Raw genomic sequence first — 24709 nt, 5'->3', positions numbered from 1 at the left:
TTTCCCACATGGAAAATGAGAATGAAATACCCACTTCTGTTACAGGGCTGGTAGAAGGAAGTCAGAAGTCCTACTACATGTAGATTCTAACACAGCCACAGAGCTCTGTAAAAGGCTGTTATTTAGGAGAAACAAGTCTAGAGAGAAGATGAGGCTTGGTCAGGGGTTCTGGTCCATTCAGCACCTACAGAACTGACAGGAAAAGCAGGCACCTCCAAGATCTGCCTGCTACCTTGGGTTAGAGGCAGAGGAGCCTTGAGCCCAGGGCTGAAAGTGGATGTGATTGCTGAATGGGCTCCAGAGGCAGGGCACACAGTGTGGGCCTAGGTGCCCCTCATCTACTCTTGGTTTTGCCACTAGCTGCCCCAGGACCCTAGACAACTACCTCTGAGTCTCTTATTCTGCATGGGGATCATGCCACTGAATGTGGTCCCTAGCCGCCCTCAGTGCGCACCAGGGGACGTGATGTCACTTACTCTTATTGGATTTCTTCTTTTCTTTCTTGCTCTTTGAGTTCATTTCATCATCACCCTCGGCCTTCACCATCCCCAGCTTCCCTTCAAGCTTGTCTTTGGCCCCTGGGGAGCCAGGAGGTCCCTTCCCCTTCTTCTCTTTGATGTCACCACTCCCTTTGTCCTTCTTTGCTTTCTTTTTGGAAGTCCTGGAGATCTTTTCTGGGGAAACAGTACCCTCTCCACCTTCCCCAGCTGTTGACTGCTTCTTCTTGCTCTTGGGGGGCCCGGAGGCTGACTGGTCCCCTGACAACTTCCGCTTCCGGCTCTTCTTGCTACTCTCTTTAGCGGTGTCTGTGACCTTCTTCCTTTCTTGTTCTAGCAGCTGTGTCAGGACCTTCACCACTGACGCCTGCACCTGAGCCTCACTCAGGGGCCAGGGCTGGCCCAGCAGGTGCTGGGTGATGCTGCTCTGAAGCGCCTGTGTGGATGCTGCCAAGCCCATGGCTCCCTTCTTGGGCTTCCGGGGCTCCCGAGGTATGCCTGAGGCAGCATCTTTTCTACCTGTGGAGAGGCTTGGGGTCACAAGTCTGCGTGTTGGGAGACAGATCTACAAGCTGAGGGGGTGACAGGGAAGACTATTTCTCTAACAACAGAACAGATGGGCCGAGTAAAGGTCCTCTCTAATCTCAATTCACACCATCTCAGACCTTACTCCTAACTTAAAGCTCTTCTTTGTCTTTGTCTTCATGCCAATACCCCACTCAAGTTCCAGATGAGGATGGATAATGGATATAGAATGTTAAACTAGAGGCCGGCACCCAACAGGGAGATGCCAGGTCAGACAGGAGGAATTCCTGCTGGCAGTACTGGGAGACAGGAGACAGGCTTGATGTGGTATTCCACCTTACTGGGATACCAGTCAGGTACTAGCTCTTCTTGGGGGCTTTGTCCTTGAGCGTGAACTGAGGAGCTAGATAAGTACTGAGGTCCCTTATTATAAGCCACAGACTCAGACATTCAGCTCATCAGCTTTGATGCACAGTGAGTCCTTGCCCTTCCTGACCAGGGCTCCCAGCAGCCCGGGGGAGTGCTGGGCTGGGAGTGCTGGGCTGGGGTGTGCTGTGCACACACGTGGTGTCTGACTAAGCAGGTTTACTGCCTGCCAGTGACTTCTGGTGCTGCCTTTGTTTAGAATTTTCCACGCCTCTGCTTGCCTTTGATAATTGTGTGCTGACTACACGTGTAAAAAAAAAAAAAAAACCTTCCACAGCCCCCTCTAAAATGTCTCCTTGTCACACCCGCCTCTCATGTAAAGAAAAAAGATGGTGAAGAAAGTGAGCAATGATTTCACCCCTGGCTCCGAGCAGGGAAGCTGCAGCTGATACTGGGGCTGCCACTGCTTCATTTCCCAGGTCACCTGGGATGGTCACCACCCCCTTTCAGGGCTACATGAAGCTCCTAATGTTGGGCTCTACAAGGGGCTCAGGTTGGGATGTGGAGATCCTCACCTCAAGAGTCCAAATGGGCACTCCATGCCACATGAGGCTGGGGGCCATGCAGAGAACTTCACAGTGCCCGTTCCCACCACCTCCCCATGCCATTTGCCTATTTTCTGAGCACCATGCCTTGATATGACCTAACGTAGCCCCCTGACTCATGGTTAGGACACAGGGGTCCAGGGTGGCCAGAGGCTTGTTCAGGCTTCAAAGTAAATCAAAGCAGCCCTGGGGTCAGTCCATTGACCAGGATCTCCTGAGATTTGTTACCTCTGAATCTTGACATCTACACTGTGAGTCCATTTGTGAGAAAGTCAGCTGGGATTGCTGGAGAAAGTCAAGGCCTACTGCACAAGTCCAAGACATTGTTCTCTATCACTCACAGCTGCACCAGCTTTCTGGGGCTGGACAAAACTGGATCCCCAGAATCCAACTCCCATACAGGACCTTATGGATGGGACATGGTGGCCCATGGCCTTGTTCTCTGTCCTGTTGCCCTTGACTCACCTGCTTTAGGGGACATGGTGCCTGCTGTGTGTTGGGAGTCTGCTTCCTGCTTCCCATCTGGGTCATCTTTAGCCAAAGCAGAGGGAATGGAGGGATTTGGGTCTGGCTTAGGAGTGGCCTTTGAAGCTTGGGAATTGGCCAGGGTCAGCCCGGGACTCGCATAACCTGAGAGGAGAGACTGAAGAAGCCCAGTGTAAAAGAGGCTGTGGGCCCGCCCATCCGGGGCCCAATACATACTCATAGCCTGTGGTGAGGAAAGCAGCCCTGGAGGCTCTGGATCAAGCTGACCTTGTCCATACAAAGCAGGCGGCACTGACACCGGAGAGGGGCTTAGCCCTGCAAATGTGCCTCCTGAACCATTTTCATTAGTACTTATTTTAGGCACATTTGAAAAGGAAATTTCTTTTTTTTTCCTTTGAAAAGGAAATTTCTCATTACTGATGCAAATGGAAAATCACTAGAGTTGGGAGTAACCATAGAAAAGTTCTGTTAAGGCATGTTTCTGTTTGGGCATGACTTAGTGTCAAGGTAAATCTTTCCACAGACTGGAAGGAAGGTTAACTACTGTGGACCTTGGGGGGAGGACGATGCCTCAGGTGAAGGATGTCCTAGCCCCTACTGGAAGTTACCTGTGAAGGTGCTACTATCTCATCCTCGCTGGAATCAGATGTGGTCTCCTCCACCAGGGTCTCTCTCTTGGTCAGAGCTGAACCTACCAAAGAAGCAAAGGTCTCCTGTTGGGAGTCCTGGGGTCCTGTCAGCCAGGCAAGAAGAGTTACAGGTGGGCCTGTGCTGCCCCAGTCTTCTGCCCAAGCCTCTTATTGCCTCCATCAACACTAGCCACAGTAGGGCTGGGAAGGTGGCTCAATGGAAGAGTGCTTGCCTTACATGCATGAAGCCCTGGGTTCGATTCCTCAGCACCATATAAACAGAAAAAGCCAGAAGTGGCGCTGTGGCTCAAGTGGTAGTGTGCTAGCCTTGAGCTGAAGAGCTGAGGGACAGCGCCCGGGCCCAGAGTTCAAGCCCCATGACCGACAAAAACAAACAACAACAAAACCCCACTAGCCACAGTATTCAAGAGGAGATGCTCAAATGCCATAGGTTTCATTTCTTTTTTTCTTTTTGGCACCAGTCTTGGGGCTTGAAATCAGGAATTGGGTACTATCCCTTATCATTTGTACTTAATACTAGTGCTCTATCACTTGAGCCACAGCTCCACTTGTGGCTTTTTTGGTGGTTAGTTGGAGAAAAGAATTTCATGGACTTACTTACTGCCCAGGCTGGCTTTGAGCCACATCTTCAGATTTTAACCTCCTGAGTAGCTGAAATTACGGCATGAGCCACCGGAACCTGGCAGTTTTCATTTCTAATTCCCAAGCCTTTTGGTTACCTCTAAGGTGGAAATGTACTCTAGGGACCCGGGGGAATTCAATAAAGAGAGCCAAAAATATCCACTAAGCTGCCAGTGGGTCAAGGGCAGAATCATTTGGATGAACTTCCTCATGGAGTTGTAAAAGTGAGTAAACTGGAGCCCAGTCTGGGCTGTTGTGATCAAGTCCTCTGATGAGGTTGGGAAACGGACCTGAGACCAGAGTTCTTAGCAGGCTACATCTCATGCTCTCCTCTCTCCTCCAGTAACGCTACCCGGCTTTGGGGCTAACATGGCCATCTGGGGTTCCTTACCATCCTGCTTGCACTCTGAAGAGGTGCTGCTGCCATTATTGCTGTTATCTGGGCTCTTGAGGGTTTTGGCTTTGGGGTGGCCCAAGGGAGTGCTTGTGGCCTGCTGGCCCCCGGGAAGCTTGGGTTTTCTGAGCTTCTTGGTCACTTGAGCCTGGACAGGGGTGCTCTGGGGAGATGTCACAGGGAGAGCTCCCACGGCATTACCAACCTAAATTGGCAAAAAGAGTGTAAGGGAAATCAAGGTGAGAGGGGGCTGGTGTTTGCCCAGCACAACAGGAATGGCCCCATGCAGGAAGCTCCACACACATGGCCTTATGTGAGGCTTCCCACCATTCTCAGGTGAATACTCTCCAGTTCCTTCCTGCACACAGGATGCCAAGACAGCTAAAGGCAAGGACTGGTGCTAGAGCACAGGCCATGTGGTGGAGCTGAAATGTAAACCACACCTCTAGGAGCAGAGCTGGGTGAGGAGTTGGGTTCCCTCATCTCCCCAAGCTCACCCTACTTGATGACTGGGTCTGGGAAGGAGACTGAGCCTCACTGGCTTTCTGGGTGAGGACCTTCAGGGTGGCCTGTGTCAGTGGGAGGGATGCCTAGTTCTTCTTTGTCACCTGGACAGTGACAGGCAACCTTGAGACCATGGGTTCTTAGAATGCTACCTCCTATGCCATGACAGCATGGAATAAGGACTTAGGAGCAATCAAAGGTCAACACTGCCACTTACAATAGAATACATGTGACAGAACTTGGGAGATAATAAATCACCATGTTCTCAAAGAGCAGAGAGAGCTCCTGGGCCAGGGCAGAGACTGGAAGTCCAGCACTCAGCTGGTGCCTTCCCTGGGGATGTGTACTCCCTCCCTTATGTCCCCCAACAGCCATGTAAAGAACCTGGATGACCTTTCCAAGCCTCCCATGGGCTAAGCTTACTATGCCACACAGCCTATCACCGCCTGGCCTTGCCCCTTACCACCTCATCCTGTTGGTGAGGTCCCCTCGCCCTACTTGAGTCCCCTGAGTTTCTGGTACCTGCTGGCTTCCTAAGTGCAGGACATTCCCTGCCCCTCTTTCCTAAATCAAGTCACCCCATTTTTCTCTGCTAACTTCCTTCACATCTGCTTTCCTTGATGAATGGCTTGGGAGCTCCATGAGGGAACGATTCTCCCTGCCTTGTTCCTAAATGGTACCTGGCAGGGGCAGATGTGGAATTTCTGGGTACAGTGACCACAGTCAAGCAATCCACTCAGCATCCACACTACATAAGCTCTTGGGCTGTAGTTTGTTCATGCACCTGGGTGGCACACCAGTCCCTTCAAGCTACAGATACCCAACTCCCCAGCACCACTGCTTGCTCAGAAGGAATGGTATACAGGGGTCTCCTCCCTTTATATGAGATGGGAGGACAAACTCGGAAGGCAGAGAGCATGGAATAGAAGTTAGAACCTGGGTGCTGACCTTGTCTAATCCTGACCAAGCCTTGGGTGGGGTATCCTGTTTTTTTTTTTTCCCCTGGTGTTAGTCCTGGGACTTGAACTCAGGGCCTAGGTGCTGTCCTTGACCTTATTTTTGCTCAAGGCTAGCACTCTACCACTTGGGCCACAGCTCCACTTCTGGCTTTTCTGATTGTTTAGTGGATTTTGCTGCCCACCTGGTTTCAAACCACAACCCTCTGATCTTACTCTTCTGAGTAGCTAGAATTATAGGCATGAGCCACCAGTGCCAGGCTGTGCTCAGTTTTATTAACAATAGGTTATTAACTTACCCTGTTGGTTTTAGATTTAGGAAGGGCCAAAAAAAAATGCAGTGAAAATAGGGAGAGTTGGGAAGAACACGCACTGAATGCTAAAACAGGGCAACGATTGCTCATGGCATTTCAAAACTATGGGGGAGGGGGAAGAACACAAAGCAAAGCCTAGCATGCACACTGGAAAAGCTGATGGGGGAAAGCGCTCCCAAAGCACAGCAGGCACCTGGGGCGAGTTCCCAGGCTGCTCCTCCTGACAGTATAAAGGTGGCTTGGAAGCCTGGCATCGGGGCAGTGGCCTGAAGCCCACAATGACTGCCTCCAGCTGGCAGTAACTGTCAGTGGCAGGAAACACTGTGGCCCATACGACTCCCTTAGCTGTTGTACCTGAGTGGTGGCCGCCTCCTGTTTCTTGCCTTTTGGTACCCAACTAGATTCCTTGTTGCTGCCAACTCTGGGAGCTGCCTTTGTGGGAGCAGCAGGCATAGTCTCCCCCTTGGTTTCACCAGCTGAAAGGAGGAGAGGAGCACATCAGGACACAGAAGCTACCTGGACCCCCCAGCTGGGTGTTACCCAGTCACCAGCCCTGACCAGGGACCTGGTACTATGCCCAGGGATCACACAGGAGAGCTGGTTCACCCCTCTCCCCAAGCTCCCAGGCAGGAGCTGTTGCTTTATCAATTGGTAAGGCTCTGGGATAACAAATGGTTCCAGGTCTTCTCAGCACCTCTCTTCTCAGCAGGGCAGGCCAGCACTCCTGAGCCACATGCCACAAGTGCCACACTCCTCTCAGTTCAGACATCCTTTCTGAGAACCAGTAGGGAGAGGTGCACAGGGTTGGACACATCCCTGTTACAGCCCTAAAAGACCCTTCGTGTCTCCAATGCAGTAGCAGTACTGGCTGAATGAACTATGGTACTACTTTGCAGCCAATAGGATTCACGTTTCAAATGTGTAACAAGAAACCTCCAGTGTTCTAATACATGTGCTCAACAGTACTACAATACATCTGTTGTTGAGGACAGGGTACTGGGTGCATGATGATCTCAATGTAAAAACACCCAAGTGTATCTTATATTTTCATGAAAGTCAGTGAGTATAATTGTCAGCAGCATTATATGAAGGAAGGGGATTATAGTTATTTTTTCTCTGGTGAGCCTTTCTTTTATTTTCTCTTGGTTGTTGTGGGGCTTGAACTAAGGGCTTGGGTGCTGTCCCTGAGCTCTTTTGCTCAAAGCTAGTGCTCTACTACTTGAGCTACAGTACCGGTGCCACTTCTAATTTTCTAGTGGTTAACTGGAGACAGAGTCTCATGGACTTTCCTGCCTGGGCTGGCTTTGAACAGTGATTCTCAGATCTCAGCCTCCTGAGTAGTAGGATTATAGGCATGAGCCACCAGTGCCTAGCTGTATTTCTCATCTTCAAGCACTATTTCTTTTTTTTTGGGTCCGGTCATGGGGCCTGAACTCTGGGCCTGGGCGCTGTCCCTCAGCTCTTCAGCTCAAGGCTAGCGCTCTACCACTTGAGAGCCACAGTGCCACTTCCGGCTTTTTTCTTTTTGCTTATATGGTGCTGAGGAATCGAATCCAGGGCCTCTGGCATGCAAGGCATGCGTTCCACCACTGAGTCACCTTCCCAGCCCTTCAAGCACTATTTCTTGATTAACATGTTATAATAACAGCAATACCAACAACTTTTTGCTATTATTGACAGTGTAAGATTCTCGGAACTCTCCCTCTCACCCTCCCTCCACAGTACTGTGCTTTAAAATCAGGGCCTTGCACTTGCTTGGCTGGTGCTCTACCACTTGAGCTATGCCACCAGTCCTGCTTTTTATGGGTTATTTTTAAGAGGCTGGCTCTGAACCATGATCCTCTAGGTCATGGTAGCTAAGACTGATTAGAGGCATGAGCCACTGGTGCCTGGCTTGGTTCTTGTGCTGATGGATGAATTCCCCCTGCAATATCTCGGCTTAGGATCAGCCTAATTCTCTTCACATGCCACTAGGGATGGCTACCCTAGCCAGTTATATGTTCTTCCTTAGACTCTAGGGTTCTAGTCCCTGCAGCTTCCAGATACTGTGCTGGACTCCATGCTTGGAGCTGGCAGAGACCCAAATCCTCCAGAACAAGGTCTCAGCCAGCCCCTATCAGAATGCTACTGTAGAACCCCGAGCCCTGGCCCCCATGGCACTCTGCTAGGCCACTCAGCCAGAGGCCTGTTCTGTCTCATCTCAAAGGGCAGCATGGCGGCAGCCCTTCCCAGCTGAGCCTGGCAGGAGCAGCAAGGCTGTCACGAGAGGCGCTGTGACCTGGCTCACCAGTGGAGGACTGTGTAGCAGGGATCACATTGTCATCGTCCTCACTCTCGGAGGAAGAACATTCGGTGGAGCTGTCCGAGGCCCGGGTCTTCCTTGGGGTGCTTGCGGCCCGGGATTGTGTGGGGGTAGCAGCTGGGCCAGCTGGACTACGATTAGGGTCGACAAAAATCAGAGGGGGTTTAATCACCTTGAAAAACAAAAACAAAACACCCCCCCAGTGATTAAAGACTTGGCCAAAACAAGGGGAAGTGGGTAGAGGACCTCAGGAACACCTAGGCAGAGGTCTTTCTAGCTGCCCAGGGCCCTCTCCATCCCTTTCCACCCTAGGTACCTGCCAAGATCTAGGACATCACCTCATAGCTCCCAAAAGCCCAACTGACCCCCATGCTAAGCACCTGAGAGCAGCAGGGTCATCTCTACTGAAGAGATAGGTGTCAAAGCCACAAACAAGTCCAGAGAGGAGAGAGGTGCCAAGGTCACATGGCCTTCTAGAAGCAAGGCCATGATCAGAATGCCAATTTAATTTTCTTTCTTGTGGCTGATTTTATTGATGGTCCCCTAATGAGGGGCTGTAAAATCAGCAGTCTGGCTGTAAGGTAGGACTTCCCTGGGGAGGTGTTTGCAGTTTCACTGCCCTACTCGAGACTCGGAGGCGGCACTCAGCCCCACTAACCTGGTTTCTTCAACACAAGCAAACAGGGGTGGGCAGGCAGGGAAGAACCCATAGATTAAGACTGAAGGGCTCAGTAAACAAACACAGTGCATGACCCTGATTTGGACTCTTTACTATTAAACACATTAGATACAAAAATAGCATTCATGAGATAACTGGGGAAATAAGACTGCCATTTTTTAGGTGTGATATTATATTGTGGTTATGATTAAAATTTAAAAAAGAACAACAATATAAAAAAGAGTCCTTACCATTTTGGGTCAAGGTGCAAAGTGCAATCTTGGTGGATGAAATGGAAGATCTAAGATCAGCTTCAAAGCAAGCCAAGAATGCTGGGGACGCGAGGGTAGGGTGTGTATGTAACGAGCCTACTCAGTAATACGTGACTGAGGAGGCTAGGAGTAGGGTATAGATTTTTTTTTTTGGTGGGTTTTGGGGCTTGAACTCGGGCTGGGCACTATCCCTGAGCTGTATTCAGCTCAAGGCGAGCACTCTACCACTTGAGCCACAGAGCCCCTTCCGGTTTTCTTGTGGTTAATTGGAGATAAGAGTCTCACAGACTTTCCTGCCCAGGCTGGCTTTGAACTGTGATCCTCAGATCTCAGCCTCCTGAGTAGTTAGGATTATAGGTATAAGCCACAGGCACCTGTTTAGATTCTCTGTATTATCTTTTTTTTTTTTTTTTTTTTTGGGTCTGGTCGTGGGGCCTGAACTCTGGGCCTGGGCACTGTCCCTCAGCTCTTCAGCTCATGGCTAGCGCTCTACCATTTGAGCCACAGAGCCACTTCCGGCTTTTTTCTTATGTGGTGCTAAGGAATCGAACCCAGGGCCTCGAGCATGCAAGGCAAGCACTCTACCACTGAGCCAACTTCCCAGCCCCTTATCTTTTTTTTTCTTTTTAAACCAGTCCTGGGACTTTACCTTAGGGTGCTATCCCTGAGCTTATTTTGCTCAAGGCTAGCACTCTACCACTTGAGTCACTTCTGGCTTTTCTGTTTATGTGGTACTGAGGAATCGAACCTAGGGCTTCATGCATGCTAGGCAAGCACTCTACCAGTAAGCCACATTCCCATTCCCCTCCCCCCCCCAAAAAAAAAAAGATAGGGTCTCTAATGCCGGATGCTGGTGGCTCATGCCTGTAATCCTAGCTACTCAGGAGGCTGAGATCTGAGGATTGCAGTTCAAAGTAACTCGGGCAGGAAAGGTCCCGAGACTCTTATCTCCAATGGTGCTCAAGTGGTAGAGCACTAGCTTTGAGCTCAAGAGCTGAGGGACAGCATTTAGGCCCAGATTCAGGCCCATGACTGCCAAAGATAAAAAAAGATAGGGTCCCTATGGAGCTCAGACTGGCCTCAAATTTGTGATCCTCCTGCCTCAGCCCTCTGAGCACTGGGATTACAGGTGTCCACCATAATACCCAGTATCATTTGATCTTGAGAAGTACTTTGTACTTCCCAATTCTTACTGGTAAGAGAAAAGGCAAGGAGCAAGAGTAGCTCCTTACCATTGGACAAATTCATCTGGTTAGGAACCCCTTTGTCTGGAATGTAACACCACATCCCAGAGGACTACAGGACTGTTTCCTTCTCCAATCTCCCAGCTAGTGAGACCCATGTGTAGCTACTGAGCCAGGGGGGCTCTACCCCTAAAATGCCAGAGCTGGCTGGAAGTCTATTCACTTCCTGGCCAGTGTGTGTGTGTGTGTGTGGGGGGGGGGGGGGAGGGGACAAAAGACAGGAGGGCTGCCTAAGAACCTGGAGGCAATCAGGGCTAGGTCTCTGCCACTTTGGTCTAGCCACCTCCTGGGTATCCATCATTCCCAAGGGCTATGGAAAGAGAGGTAAAGCAATAAAGCAAAGCAGAACACTACCCATTGGGGGGTGGAGGCTCTGTTGGGCTTAGGCCCTTCCTACCCCTGCCAAATAGCCTCCCCCACAGCCACTCTGATCTGCTACTTCCAGAGCCTTTCTTCCCACGAGATGAGAAGGAGAAGGATGGAAAGTGGGAGAAGGCTTGCAGTGGAGGGAGGGGATCTATATATATGAGAGAAGACAGAGGAACAGATTGTCGGGGACCAAGAGAGGCAGCGAACCCACTGAGGCAAACAATAGCGTCTCAGGATGTTAAAAGCAGCTCAGCAGCACAAGCCTCCTCCTCACTCCACCTGCCCACGCCACCCTATCCCAGCCGCAGGGCAGTAGCAGGGAGCTGATGCGGGGGCCTGGATATGGAGGGTGGGCTGGGACAGGGGTAGGGGAAGAGGGGCTGCAGGGAGCAATGATCAGGTCTATAGGCTGTGTGGCCTCACTTTTGTTCCCACCTCTGTCACGACTGCTTTGTGGTTAAGCCCTCTGACTCCTGGAGTCTCGTTTCCCAACTGTTGGAAGGGCCACCAAAAATTCCTCCCTGGGCCTGCTCGATGCAGGGGAAACAGCACATAGGGGTGCCCCTCTGTCTAGAATTGAAGCAGTCGAGCCAATCAGCGAGCCTTTGGCTTCCTCCCTGTGGGCGCCAGGCACTGAGGACCCAGAAGGGATCCACAACACCCCTGCCATCCATGGTGCCTCTTTCTAGCAAGGGTTGCATGGTGTTCAGGTGTGCTGAAGGCCCTGGCTGTCAACCCTCAATTTGTTTTCTTACTATTTCTCTCTTCTTTCAGATGCAATCTCAAACTGGGAGGGCTTTTGGTTTGGGCAGTGATATAAGGGGGACTTTAAAATAATTAAAAACTATGTATTTGTGGTTTCAGACATAGTGGTGATATATTGTACTAATTGTTGTTGATATATATATAAAGCATTATAATATATGTATTTCCTAATTCACTCCAGTTTGCAAAGTACTCTGGCCTGAGCCAGTGTCTATTCATGCCCTGTAGCCAGGGACTCAACCACCATCCCAACACCCAGCTCTTTCTCCCACTCATGGGCTAATGAGGAAAATGGCACAGGAGACTAAGGTAGGAGGGTCAAAAACCCAGGCTAGCATGGGCTACACAGTGAGAGAAATTGTCAGTAGAGAAATGCTGGATAATAATGACAGCGATCACAATTACGGAGGTGGGCACTGAGGAGCTAGAACTCCTCCAGTTAGGAGAGGACACAGTCTCAAGCTCTACCCCTCTTCCCTGAATCCGCCCTGGAGAATTCTAGCTGCTGGCTTTTTTCCCAACCATTTAAAAACTTTTTTTTTTTTTTTTTTTTTAAAATAGGGACTCAGTACTAGTGCAGCAATTGACTGGTTCAGCTTAAACGTGGTGTTCCTTTTAATTGTGTTAACCCGCCCCCACAGAGAAAGGTGAGGCAGCACCCCTCTCCCTTCCAGCTGTGTGGAACACCTCAGAAGGTGCCTGATTAGGATTCCACAGAGAGCAGGAAGGCAAAGACAAAGGCTGAGCCCCAGAGAGGGAGTGTAAAGGCAGCAAGGCAGGGATGAGTGTATGCATCCCGACTGGGTTCAAATAGGTGCTGGGGCAGAACTCTCCCCTTCTCTGAGCCTCACTCCTCAGAACAAGAACAAAAAAAGGATGTTCCCACAGGTTCTCTGGGCTCAACACAGTGCTTGGCACCTAGGGAGCGTGTTCATCAGCCTCTGTAGCTTGCGCTACTGAGATGGGCATTTGAGTGCACCAACCCTGGGTACACAAGCAGCACTGGACCTGCTTGATGGACTGACAAGAACATGGCACACATGGTGGAGGTGATGGGAAAGACCCCTGCAAGTGTGGGGCTACAAGATGCCAGCACCATGTGAAGGTCTAGCCAAAGGGCTGAAGACTGAGGGGGTTGTTCTTACCAGGAAGGCCTAGGTTCACCAACAGTGCATGCCACATAAGAGATGAGTCTCTGAAGGCAGAGCAAAGGCAGTCTTGACCACACCTTTAGGGACCCAGAACTAGGAGAGTGGCAAAACCTTTGAGGTGCCTCGGATACTAAGACACAATCTCAGGCGAGGCCCACAGTGAAGCCTCTTGATCCCCAACAGGAAACAGGAAGACATAGGGATCTGGGAGCAGTGTGTGTGCTCCCTCAGCATGTCACTTCAGTTCACACACAGAGCTCAAGCCTGACCTTCAAATGGGCAATATCAGCTGGCTCCTGAGAACAGGCACTCCTGCTCAGGTGAGGATAGTGACAGGATCTGAAATGCTTAACATCCATACATAAACACCACAGTGACCCTATTTTACAGCTCAAACACCCCAGTGTGGAGGAGGCTGGCTCAGGATGGAGGAGTTGGGGTGTGGAGCTGGGCTTGACCCTGCCCCAATGGTCAACTACGCAGACCAGTGTGTTGAGAGAGTAAAGAGCTCCAGAGTTGTGGAATGCTTGAATATTGAGATTCCTCTGAGGAAGATCTCCCCCTGTCCTCTCTGAGCCGTGTCTGGAGAAGGCACAGCCTACCTGGCTGCACGGTAGCTCCTCATCACTGCTATCTGTGGACTCCTCTGTGTCCTGCGGGGGGGCTGAGGTCAGCGTCTTGCTTTTGGCAGTGTTTGAAGTACCATCCTTCAGAGGAGACAAGATTCAACAGAATATGACGGGGGACGTTAGCTGAGGAAGTGCAACCAGTGAGCATGCTGCCTATCATGACCACAGCCAATGGAAACACACCCCCCCTTGGCTTTCTGATTCTAATCTGTACATGTCACTTCTATTTTTAAAAACTTCTTTTTTTGTGTGGTACCAGCTTTGTGCTTGCTAGTTAGACATTTTACTGCTGAGCCATACTTCTAGCCTTTTTTAGAGGTGGCTACTTTTGATAAGGGTCTTCCTTTCTGCCCAGGAATGCACTTGAACCAGGATCTGCCCATCAGAGCTGGGAGAAAAGGCATGTGCTACCACACCAGCCTATTTCATCGTGATGGAGTTTCACAGATTCTTTTCTGCCCAGGCTGGCCTGGAAATGTAATCCTCCCGATTTCAGCTAGGATGACAGGTATGTGCCACTGTGCCCAGCTATTGGTTCAGAAAGATCCTTGTAAACTTTTTTACTCTGACATCCTTCCAATCTCAGCTTCCTAAGTAGCTAGGATTATAGGTGTGAGCCACTTGCCAGACTTATTTCTGAGCATGTGTGTGTTTGTGTGTGTGAGTGTATGCTGATCCTGGGGCTTGAACACTCTACCACTTCAGCCACAGCTCTACTTCTGGCATTTTAGTTTCACAGACTTTCCTGCCAGGGCTGGCTTCACTGTGATCCTCAGATCTCAGCCTTCTGAGTAGCCATGATTACTGGCGTGAGCACCTGGCTTCATTTCCTAATTTTTAATTGGGCAACCACAATGTACACTGTTGACCAACCACCAACAACTCTGCCCTGCAACCTTCCTTTCTTTCATATTCCCAGATCTATTCTGGTGTTTCTCACATGCTCTGGAGAGGGGCAGGGAATTCCAGCCTGAGATATGGAAAGGCCTGTAAGGTAGTGCTATAGTCCTATGGTTACTAAAGTGGGTGGAGCTGAGAGATAGAAGAAATCCAGGTTACCATGGATGCCAGGCTGCTGAAGGACTAGTCTTTGCAGTAGCCAACCTCTGGGCCTGGTACTCTGCTCGGCCCACATGTATCCTCCATACTGTGGTACTTTCTGACATAGCACCCCACTGAAACCTTAACATAACAGCTATCCAGGTTGAGCACATGGCTCAGTCTGGAATTTATGCCCTTAACATTTCCACTAGTAGCTGGGCAGCAGGGGCTCATGCCTGTAATCCTAGCTACTCAGGCCAAGATCTGAGGATCACGGTTCAAAGCCAGCTCTGGCAGGAAAGTCCATGTGACTCTTATCTCCAGTAAACCAGGAAAACTGGAAGTGGCCTTGTGGCTCAAGTGATAAGAGTACTCACTTTGGGCTGAAGAGCTGAGGGACAGCGCCCAGGCCCAGAGTTCAAGCCCCATAACCGACAAAAAAAAATATAGCTTCCAGTAGTATGCAACCAGCAGGATGCTGCCTGTGCTAACCACCGCCAACCCATGTGTACACACTGCTCTGTGAGGTGCTTATCTCCACCTGGGTCTTGTGAATACCCAGCTTTCCTTCAATCTCAGCATCATCACCGAGCTGCACCCCCAGCCTGCATCTCCATTCTCAGTGCTTACATTTATTTATGTATGAAAAAAACAGAACAAACCTAAGAGGGGGTAGAGTCTGGTGTGGGGTAGGGACTTTGGCTTCTTTTAGAAATGCAAGATCTAGAGCTGGAGGTATGATCAACTTATAGAACACCTTTATCCAGCAAATACAAGGCTCTGAGTTCAAACTCCAATACGTATTAAACTCCTGTATCACAAACAAAAAAAGAAGAAATGGAAGATCTACCTGTAACAAGGACACATTTCTATAAGGTCTCAAATGGCTGAAACTGAAAGGCACTATCCACCTCGTTTCCCCTAGCTGCCTCCTCCATCCCTTATCACTGTATTCATTACATGCTTGAGTCCAACTGGAATTTGTCACCCTGGACATAGCCAGTTCTGCTGCCTACTGTAGCTAGGGAGAGGAAAACTTCTCAGAAAAGAGATCTCCTTCTTCCCTTCCTTCCTTCCCACTGCCTGGATGCCACACTAAGCTAGATCAGACCCCTGGGAGCACCTGCCTCTGTAGGCCCAGAGGAAGGAGTTCCCTACCTTCTCACAGCCTAAGGCCCCTGCATGGTGGTCCCAGATTTCTTATTCTAACAGAGATAACTTTGGAGGTTATGATTGAAGTTGGCAAGAGCTAGCCTTGACTGCATGGGGCAGCTCCATCCTAGTGCTGACAAACCCCCGCTGGTTATGGGGTGCCAAGGATGTCCTTTATCAGACCAGGTGAGGTGCTACAGGTTCCACCTGAGACAAGGAGGCCAGCAGCGGGGCCAAATTCATCTGTGCTTCCTTCCTATATGGTCCTATAGTCATAATTTAAATAACATGTAGGTTGTGGTGGCTTGAAGGCCTCACCTGGACTGGGGTCACAGCTGCTGGAGTCTCATCACTCTGTGACTCCTCACTGCTGCTGTTGTCGGAGTCTTCCTCTAGCTTCCCAGTCTGGGCCTGGGCAGCTGCAGGTCCTGTCTTCCCAGTGGGTGCTGGAGGGGCTTTCTTGGAGGAGTCTTTAGTAGGGACTGAGATAGTGCTGACCTGAGCTGTCTTAGCTGAGGGCTTTATCTGCAGTGAAAATGAGGAAGTAGAGAAAGCTGGAAGGTAGGTAGGCAAGAACTAGAAAAGCTGAGCCCTATACAGTAAGGGCCCAAGGAACACACAGAGCTCTCCCTGGGCCTACCTGGGCTGGTGCTGCCTCCTCCTCACTATCAGACTCCTCCCTGCTGCTGTCGTCGGAATCTTCCTCTAGCTTCTCAGTCTGGGTATGGGCAGCTGCAGGCCCTGTCTTCCCAGAGGGTGCTGGAGGGCTTGTTTTCTTTGAGGATCCCTTGGTAGGGGCTGAAGTGGTGCTGACCTGAGCTGACTTAGCTGAGGGCTTTATCTGCAGTGACAATGAGGAGGTAGAGAGAGCTGGAAGGTGGGTAGGCAAGAGCCAGAAAGTGTAGGCCCTACACAGTGAGGGCCCAAGGCACACACAGAGCTCTCCCTGGGCCTACCTGGGCTGGTGCTGCCTCCTCTTCACTATCAGACTCCTCACTGCTGCTGTTGTCGGAGTCTTCCTCTAGCTTCTCAGCCTGGGCCTGGGCAGCTGCAGGTCCTGTCTTCCCAGTGGATGCTGGAGGGACTTTCTTGGAGGACTCTTTAGTAGGGGCTGAGATAGTGCTGACCTGAGCTGTCTTAGCTGAGGGCTTTATCTGCAGTGAAAATGAGGAAGTAGAAAGAGCTGGAAGGTAGGTAAGCAAGAACCGGAAAAGCTAGGCCCTACACAGTGAGGGCCCAAGGAACATGTACAGCTCTCCCTGGGCCTACCTGGGCTGGTGCTGCCTCCTCCTCACTATCAGACTCCTCGCTGCTGCTGTCGTCGTCGGAGTCTTCCTCTAGCTTCCCAGTCTGGGCCGGGGCAGCTGCAGGCCCCATCTTCCCAGTGAGTGCTGGAGGGGCTTTCTTGGAGGACTCTTTAGTAGGGGCTGAGATAGTGCTGACCTGAGCTGTCTTAGCTGAGGGCTTTGTCTGCAGTGAAAATGAGTGAAAGGGAATAGCGAGAGGGTGGGTATATAGGAACCAGGAGCTGGGTCCTACAGAAAGAGGGACCAAGGCACACTTGTGGTTTTCCCTGGGCCTACCTGGGCTGGTACTGCCTCCTCCTCGCTGTCTGATTCCTTGCTGCTGCTCTCTGAGTCCTCTTCTGCCTCTACAATTGATCCCTTCTGTGCCTGACCCCTTGGAGTGATGGTGCTATTCTGAGGGGCTCTTGCAGGTGGCTTTTCCTACAATGGGAGGGGTAAAGCCACTGGAGGAGGAAGGGGAAAGCGTGGTTCTTCTGGATTAAGCTCCCACTTTATGGTGTGATGGGTGATCATGAGGCTGCTCTGGCCACACATAGCCTGGTCCAGCTACATCACTGTTGGGGGGGGGGTCCCTTCTGCCCCACTTACCTTGGCTGGGGTGACCTGTCTTGCTTGGGCAACTGTAGTGGCCACCTTCCCAGGAGCCACCCCCTTGACTGAAGGTGCCTTTGTGGAAGCTGGGCTGGCTTTGGCCTCAGAGGCTTTCCCCAAGAGCTTGGTCTGGAGGAACAGAAGGGAATTAGAGAAGAGAGAAAGTGAGAGTAGCAATCTGGGGAGCCAAGAACACCCATTCTGTAGTCAGATCTACACTAAAGCTAGGATTCTGGCTCCTTCATCTAACAACTGTGTAAACTGGAGTAAATCATCTGATCATTTCTTTTTTTTGCCAGTCCTGGGGCTTGAACTCAGGGCCTGGGCACTGTCCTTGAGTTTCTTTTGCTCAAGGTTACCACTACCACTTGAGCCACAGTGCTGCTTCCAGCCTTTTCTGTTTATGTGGTGCTGAGGAATCGAACCCAGGGCTTCACACATGCTAGGCAAGCACTCTACCACTGAGCCATGTTCCCAGCTCATCTGATCATTTCATCCTCTGTAACATGAGCCTAGTAACAAGGCTCACCTATAGCATTTTTTATTTTTTTTGGTGTTGGTATAGAGACTTGAACTTAGGGCCCTAGGTGCTGTTTCTTAGTTTTTGAGATCAAGGCTGTAGCTCTACCACTTGAGGCATAACTCTACTTTTGGCTCTTTGTTGCTTAGCTAAAGATAAGGGTCTCGTAAACTTTCCTGCCTGGGCTGGCTTTAAACTGTGATCCTCAAGATATCAGCCTCCTGAGAGGCTAGGATGACAGGTGTGAGCCACCAGAGCCCAGCTACCTGTAGGATTACTGTGAGACTTCAATAGGTGTTTTAGTACTTAAACCTAGTAACAGGTATCATGCTATATGCTCAAATTCACCACTGTAATGAAGTTACCCAGAATAAAGGTGTTTCTAGGCTCCCTTCTAGTTTGATGTCCATGTCATTAAATTCAGGTCAAGACAATCTAAGTTAAAAGCCATAAAGATAGAAATACATTTCTCCCTCCTCTGGGATGGGATGCTAAGGTAACAGCTAGAATTCAGACAGCTATCTTAAGTCTATGAGGCAGGAGCTACCTTAAGTCTATGAGGCAGGAGCTAAGAGCAAGACAGAAAAACACTGCAAATTTTCTTCTGCTTAAACCTAATCTTAAGTGATATCCAGAGAACTGTAATGCCTGACAGAGTCTTCAGTGAATACAGGTAAGAGAGAGATAAGCACAACCAAGAGGGAACTCTGAGGAATAAGCACTCTGCAGGATCAGACAGCAAGCCGGCTGCTGCGAGATGGCATGCAGAATCTGCAGCATCTCAAGGCCATGCCTCACAGGGATGCCATATGGCTAGTGCCAGAAGACATCCCACCCTAGCACCTCTCATCTGCACGGGGAAGTCAAGACTCAAACGTTCCAGCTGAGAGCTCATCAGAACAGCATTTGCTACATTAAGGGGCTCAGAAGACAGAAGACACATTCTTTCACAGATGGGAGAAAATCAAAGTCATGAAGCCCACCTTGATCCAAAAGCCAATGGAAAATAGGACCAAAGCCACAGAGCATGTTCTCCAACCACAGTGCAGCTAAATTAGAAATCAACAATAGAAAGGCACCTGGGTAATCCTAGATTATCTGGAAATTAAATAACTCATTTCTAAATAAACCATGGTTCAGAGAATAAAAATAAAACAGCCTCCTCAAGGTAAAGGTGGGTGGCTCAGGCAGGAAGACAAATACTCCAGTGACCTACACAGTGACATCCTTTGCGGAGCTGGGCCTGGCATGTGTTTGCAGTCTGAGAAGAGGGGAAGTCTTCCCAGTAAGACTATACAGCTTAAACTCCAGAAGAAGAATCTTCTGTGACCTGTGGTGTTACAAGATAATAGCAAGATGGGGAAGCAAAGATCCTGAGAAAGATGTTCAGTAGTACAGGGGAAAAAAAGGATCAATCCATGTCTGAGTGGTTATTGAAAAAAGAAAGTGGTAACTAAAGTAGTAAACAAGTGATAGGTGGGGAGAGGCAACATCTTCATTTCCTCTTGATCTCCCAGGGTGGGAAGTCTGAATCCTGGCTGTTGCACATCAAGCTAGGCCATTCCTCAGGGGATAAATGGTCCAGAGATCATCAGACACAGGTCCCTGACTCGTGTGCATAGTCTCACCCAACGTGGGAGAGCTCATTTCTAGGGTAGAGAAAACAATCAAAGCCCTGGTAGACCTTTTAGGTAGCTCCAGAGAGTCTGCTTCCGGCCCTGCCATACACACCACACAGGCACTGGCAAATCAGGCTTCCTTCTCTGCCTAGTCTCTGCCTCCTGGGAGACTTTCAAACTGGATTGGCTGCCAGTCTTCCTGAAAAGCCCTAGGTGACCACCTGTTTCACTCAGCAAGCCTCACTGCACACTTTGATCCAGTGGAACAACCTACACATACTTACATGGCTACTTGGTAGGCCTTCCTTTTGTCTTGGTCTGTCATGGGGCTTGAACTCCAGGCCTGGGCACTGTCCCTCAGCTCTTCAGCTCAAGGCTAGTGCTCTACCACTTGAGTCACAGCACCACTTCCAGTTTTCTGGTGGTTAATTGGAGATAATAGTCTCAAGGGGACTTTCCTGCCTGGGCTGGCTTTAAACCGTGATCCTCAGATTCTCAGCCTCCTGGTAGATAGGATTTCAGGCATGAGCACCAGTACCCTGACAGTACCTAGCAGTGACTGAGCAAAGCGTGTATGTGAACTCAACAGGGCTATGGAGGAGACCCTGGAGCTTGGCTGGGTGGAAAACAAAAGCGAGGAGGGAGGCTGTCCAGAGGCTTCTGAACACCCAACAGCAGGAGTGGTAGCCTGGCCTGCCTCCCTCAGGGCCTCACCAGTGCTGGGGCCACAGCTGCCTCCTCACAGCTGGACTCTTTCTTGCTGCTCTCAGAGTCTTCAGAAGCCTTTGCTCTGATCTGGGCAACTGTAGGCCCTGTCTTCCCAGGGCATGCTAGAGTGATTCCCTGTCTTGAGGCAGCTCTCCCTTGGGAGTCCTTTCCCCATATACTTTCCCTGGGATAAATAGTAGAAAAGAGGGGGTCTACAGGAGCCTAGGGAAGCTAGGCAGACTGGTGCAGAGGTGGCTGGGCAAATTCAGGAGTAATCTGGTCCTTTGCCTCCTCACTTCTGAAAGGACATTCCCAGGGCCTCTAGATATGAGTTTACAGCAAGAGATGAGGGCAGGCTGCAATCACGTCCTGCAATCCAGGGGGCTAGGGTGCTAGCTTATATGGGGGCGACCTGGCAGATCTGAGGGTAACAAGGGCACCTCTCCAGGGAAAAGCCTTGATCTGGGTTTTCAAAGCTGGTTTTGTCCACAGGGAGGCAAACAGCTGGAGGTACATAAATTTGGAAGCCCCATCTGTTCTAGGGTGCAGGCCCCCGCTGTCCTTCCCCACATCCTGACCCAGGGGCAGACTCCTTGCTGCTGGCCTGACACGAGGGCAACCAGGGTAAGGCCACCTAGCTGCCTTCTGTCCCATCTCACCTGAGCTGGAGTCACCACTGCCGCCGCTGCCTCCTCTTCCTCACTGTCTGAGGAGTCCTCGCTGCTCTCGGAGTCTTCCTCCTTGGACTTTTCAGCCTTGACACGGGTGGTTCTGGGCCCTGTCTTCTGAGGGGACACTGGGGCAGTTCCTTTCCCCAAGGAACCCTTGGCAGGATCTGAGGCAGGTCTGATCGGGAGGTTCTTCCCTGAGGGTTTTGCCTGGAGTGAGACAAATAGGGAGAGAGAGCTCAAGGAAGGATGTTTCCAGACCAGAGGCCAAGACAGCCACCAGTCCCAGTGCAAAGGAGCCAGGGCTTAAGGCCCCTCTTCCCTTTGTGGGGGTCTGAATGCTGGGGGCAAAAATCTGGAATGGGCCTCACTTGGGCTGGGGCTGCCTCCCCTTTACCATCCTCTTCCTTTGCATTAATGTTCTAAGTCCTTCTACCTTTTCTGCCCACAGGGATTACTGTAGTCTTCCTAAGACCCTTCTTGGCAGGGTATGGTATCTCCCCAGCCTCACCTGAGCGGGGCTCACAGCTGCTGGTGCTTCCACTTCACTGTCAGACTCCTCTTCGCTGCTGCTGTCTGAGTCCTCCTGCTTTCCTACCTGGACCCGGGTCTGGGTCACTGCAGGTCCTATCTTTGTAGGGGCCACTGGAGGTGCTCGTTTCTGGGGGGACTCCTTGGTAGGCACCGAGGCTGCTCTGACCTGAGCTGTCTTCACTGAGGGTTTTGCCTGTCATGAGAAATGGGAGTGAGAGAGCCACAGGCTGGGGATGAGTACACCTCATAGCACAGATGGCACTACCCAGGGCGAGGACCCTGGGAGCCCAGGGCTGCAGGGGACTCCCTGCGGACCTCACCTGAAGTGGGGTAATGATTACTGGCATCTCTTCCTCACTGTCAGACTCCTCCTCACTGCTGCTCTTGGCATCCTGCTCAGGCCTTCCTTTCATGGCTTGGGTAGCCAAGGCCCCTGTCTTTCCAGGGGTCACTGGAGAGGTCCATTTTGCAGGCGTCTGCTTGGCCGAGGCTGAAGCAGCTCTAACTTGGGGAACTTTCTCAGAGCCCTTTACGTAGTAAAGGAGAAAGAGTGGTTTACTCCCATGATGCCTTCAGGAGAAAGCTTGGAGACCCTCTAGGGCTTCCCCCTGACCGTGACTGTGCTCATCTCCAGGTGCATCTATGGTCAACACTGATCAGGCTTTATCCCTCCTCACCTGAGGTCTTCATGGTCCCTGCTCTACTTCACAACCCTGCAAGGACCCAGTAGACACTTTACATGGCAGATGTCATTCTGCTCTGACTATTCTGTACTGCTCCATACCCAGGGTGGTGATAGCTGGTCGGTCCCCTGCTGGAAGCCCCAGTGCCTATCTGACTAGGCGGAGGAAAGGAATGGGAGGACAAGCTAGAGAACAATGGAAACTGAGCTATGGCAAGCAAGAGACAGTTTGAGTTGGCCTATAATCCTAGCTACTTTGGAAGCTGAGATCTGAGGATCTCCTAAGGCAGAAAAGTCCATGAGACTCTTATCTCCAAGTAACCACCAAAAAGACAGAAGTAGAGCTATGTCTCAAGTGGTAAAGCACTAGCCTTGGGCGAAAACACCAAGCAAGAGCCAGAGGCTCTTAATTCAAACCCCAGTGAACTTGTATGTACACACACACACACACACACACACACACACACACACACACACACACACACACGCACACACACGCACGCGTGCACATGCATGCATGCTGCAGTCTGAATGTGTAGGGATGGGTTGAGGCCCTTGACCCCAGAAACCTGTCCTTAGCTTCTTAGGGCAAGAAATCAGCCTGGCCTCTTCTCTGGCAGGATCAGCCACATGCCATCTTCCCAGAATGATTCTGGGATTCAGCCCTGAACCAATCTTTCCCAGAAAGTGGCAACTAACATCTAAGAACTTTCTCAGGTAGAAGGAACAGATATTTCACACATACTTTGCTTGATTTGCTTCTTTTCAAATTCTAAACCAAAATGGAGAACACAGTTTTTATGAAAGTTCATGTGGGTTCCTTCTGAAAAGTAGATACTCACACCTCTAACCATAGCAAAACTACCCTGAGCCTCCACTCTGCCCTGACACGCAGGCCTTTACATGCTTATTCCTACCTCAGGGCTCAACCTCCTTCAAGTATGACCTCCTAAAATGTCCATGTGGTTCCTATCTTTTCAGCTCCAGGTCCCTGCTCAATCCATCCTATCTTCTCTGCCTACTCACTTCATATTGCTGTGACCCTGCCCTGTTTATCAGTCCTGGGTGTGGACACTCACTCTTCTCCCAGCTCTAATCCAACAGCTTTCTAGTTCTGTAGCCTTGTCCCTGGGATGTATATCCCAGGGGAAAGGCTCCAGCAGACCAGGAAGGTAATGGATCTCCTTTAACTAGCAGTGGTTGCCTGCTCAGGGTCTTGACCTGAGAAGCAGATAGGACAGACAAAACTTTGAGTTTGCCAGGCGCCAGTGTGGCTCAGGCCTGTAATCCTAGCTACTCAAGAAGCTAAGATCTGAGGATCACGGTTCAAAGTCAGCCTGGGCAGGAAAGTCTGTGAGATTCTTTTCTTTTTTTGGGGGGTCTAGTTGTGGGGCCTGAACTCTGTCCCTCAGCTCTTCAGCTCAAGGCTGGCACTCTACCACCTGAACCACAGCGCCACTTCTGGCTTTTTTGTGGTGCTGAGGAATCGAACCCAGGGCCTCATGCATGCAAGGCAAGTGCTCTACCACTGAGCCACCTTCCCAGCCTGTCCGTGAGATTCTTATCTCCAATAAACCAATCAGAAAACTGGAAGTGGCACTGTGGCTCAAGTGGTAGAGAGCTATCCTTGAGCTGAAGAGCTGAGGGACAGTGTTCAAGCCCAGAGTTCAAGCCCCATGACTGACAAACAAAACAAAAACAAAACCCCCCCCCCACAAAACTTTGAGTCTCAGCAGGAGGATTAAAGGATACCAGTTATCCTAGCACTTGAGAGAAAGCGACAGGAGGATTTTGAGCTATAGAGAGAGCTTGTTTCAAAAACCAAACTAAAAGTTCAATCATCTTCACAGCAGAACTGGCTGGGTGCGGGACCGCAGCCTGTTTAATAGAAATGCAGACTGAGGCGGGCTGGGAAGGTGGCTCAGTGGTAGAGCGCTTGCCTTGCATGCCTGAGGCCCTGGGGTCAATTCCTCAGCACCACATAAGCAAAAAGAAAAAAGCTGGAAGTGGCGTTGTGGCTCAAGTGGTAGAGTGCTAGCCTTGAACTGAAGAGCTGAGGGACAGCGCCCAGGCCCAGAGTTCAGGCCCCACGACCGGACCCCCCCAAAATACAGACTGAGGCTAACAGAGTGATCATCAGTGCAGTGGGATGCAGCACTCACCCTCTGCAAGAAGCCATCTAGGCCACACTGTAGGCTGGAAAGACAAGTCCACTAGCCCAGCTCCTTTGCCCCAATCTCAAGGATAGGTATTCTCTGGCTAGGATGTTTATCACACAGGGGATCTGCCAGCATCAGGGGCCACAGGCAGCCTTTCCCCTGTCCCTCACCTGGTTGGGTGTCCCAGTGGGGGCCTCCTCCTCACTCTTAGATTCCTTGCTGCCCTCAGATTCTGCTTCTGGTTTAGTGGCCCTCCTGGTTGGAGTGAAGACAGCTCCCCTGATATGGGGTGTCATCACATTACCCACCTTTTCAGGGCCCAGGGCAGCCCTTCTTGCTGGAGACTCTTTAGTAGGGGCTGGCAAGGTTTTGGCTTGAGCTGGCTTTACCTGGCATCAGGAGAGAGAAGTATGAAATGAA

The 24709-nt window shown here is 50.6% G+C and overlaps 1 protein-coding gene across 3 annotated transcripts in view; it reads right to left on the bottom strand.

Moving 5' to 3' along the window:
- Tcof1 (treacle ribosome biogenesis factor 1) overlaps window positions 1-24709 on the bottom strand; it is a 44225-nt gene that overhangs the window by 3462 nt on the left and 16054 nt on the right. Inside the window, exons 7-23 of one of the 3 annotated variants that reach the window (XM_070036397.1) lie at window positions 24598-24678; window positions 21769-21975; window positions 21426-21641; window positions 20906-21124; window positions 17397-17528; window positions 17085-17228; window positions 16771-16971; window positions 16458-16655; window positions 16142-16342; window positions 15820-16026; window positions 13282-13386; window positions 8197-8392; window positions 6273-6394; window positions 4142-4349; window positions 3088-3170; window positions 2459-2636; window positions 477-1016 (exon numbers count right to left, since the gene is read on the bottom strand). In XM_070036397.1, the coding sequence (XP_069892498.1) occupies window positions 477-1016; window positions 2459-2636; window positions 3088-3170; window positions 4142-4349; window positions 6273-6394; window positions 8197-8392; window positions 13282-13386; window positions 15820-16026; window positions 16142-16342; window positions 16458-16655; window positions 16771-16971; window positions 17085-17228; window positions 17397-17528; window positions 20906-21124; window positions 21426-21641; window positions 21769-21975; window positions 24598-24678 (3238 nt within the window). Of the gene's footprint in view, window positions 1-476; window positions 1017-2458; window positions 2637-3087; window positions 3171-4141; window positions 4350-6272; window positions 6395-8196; window positions 8393-13281; window positions 13387-15819; window positions 16027-16141; window positions 16343-16457; window positions 16656-16770; window positions 16972-17084; window positions 17229-17396; window positions 17529-20905; window positions 21125-21425; window positions 21642-21768; window positions 21976-24597; window positions 24679-24709 lie in introns of those variants that run through there. The other 2 variants (XM_070036398.1, XM_070036399.1) reach the window with 2 other exon arrangements.

The sequence above is a fragment of the Dipodomys merriami genome, unplaced genomic scaffold, assembly GCF_024711535.1.
Source record: "Dipodomys merriami isolate MVZ:Mamm:240054 unplaced genomic scaffold, mDipMer1.0.p SCAF_27, whole genome shotgun sequence".
Taxonomy (NCBI): domain Eukaryota; kingdom Metazoa; phylum Chordata; class Mammalia; order Rodentia; family Heteromyidae; genus Dipodomys; species Dipodomys merriami.
Note: the sequence above shows the minus strand (reverse complement) of the source record. Positions and strands in the feature narration are given on the sequence as shown.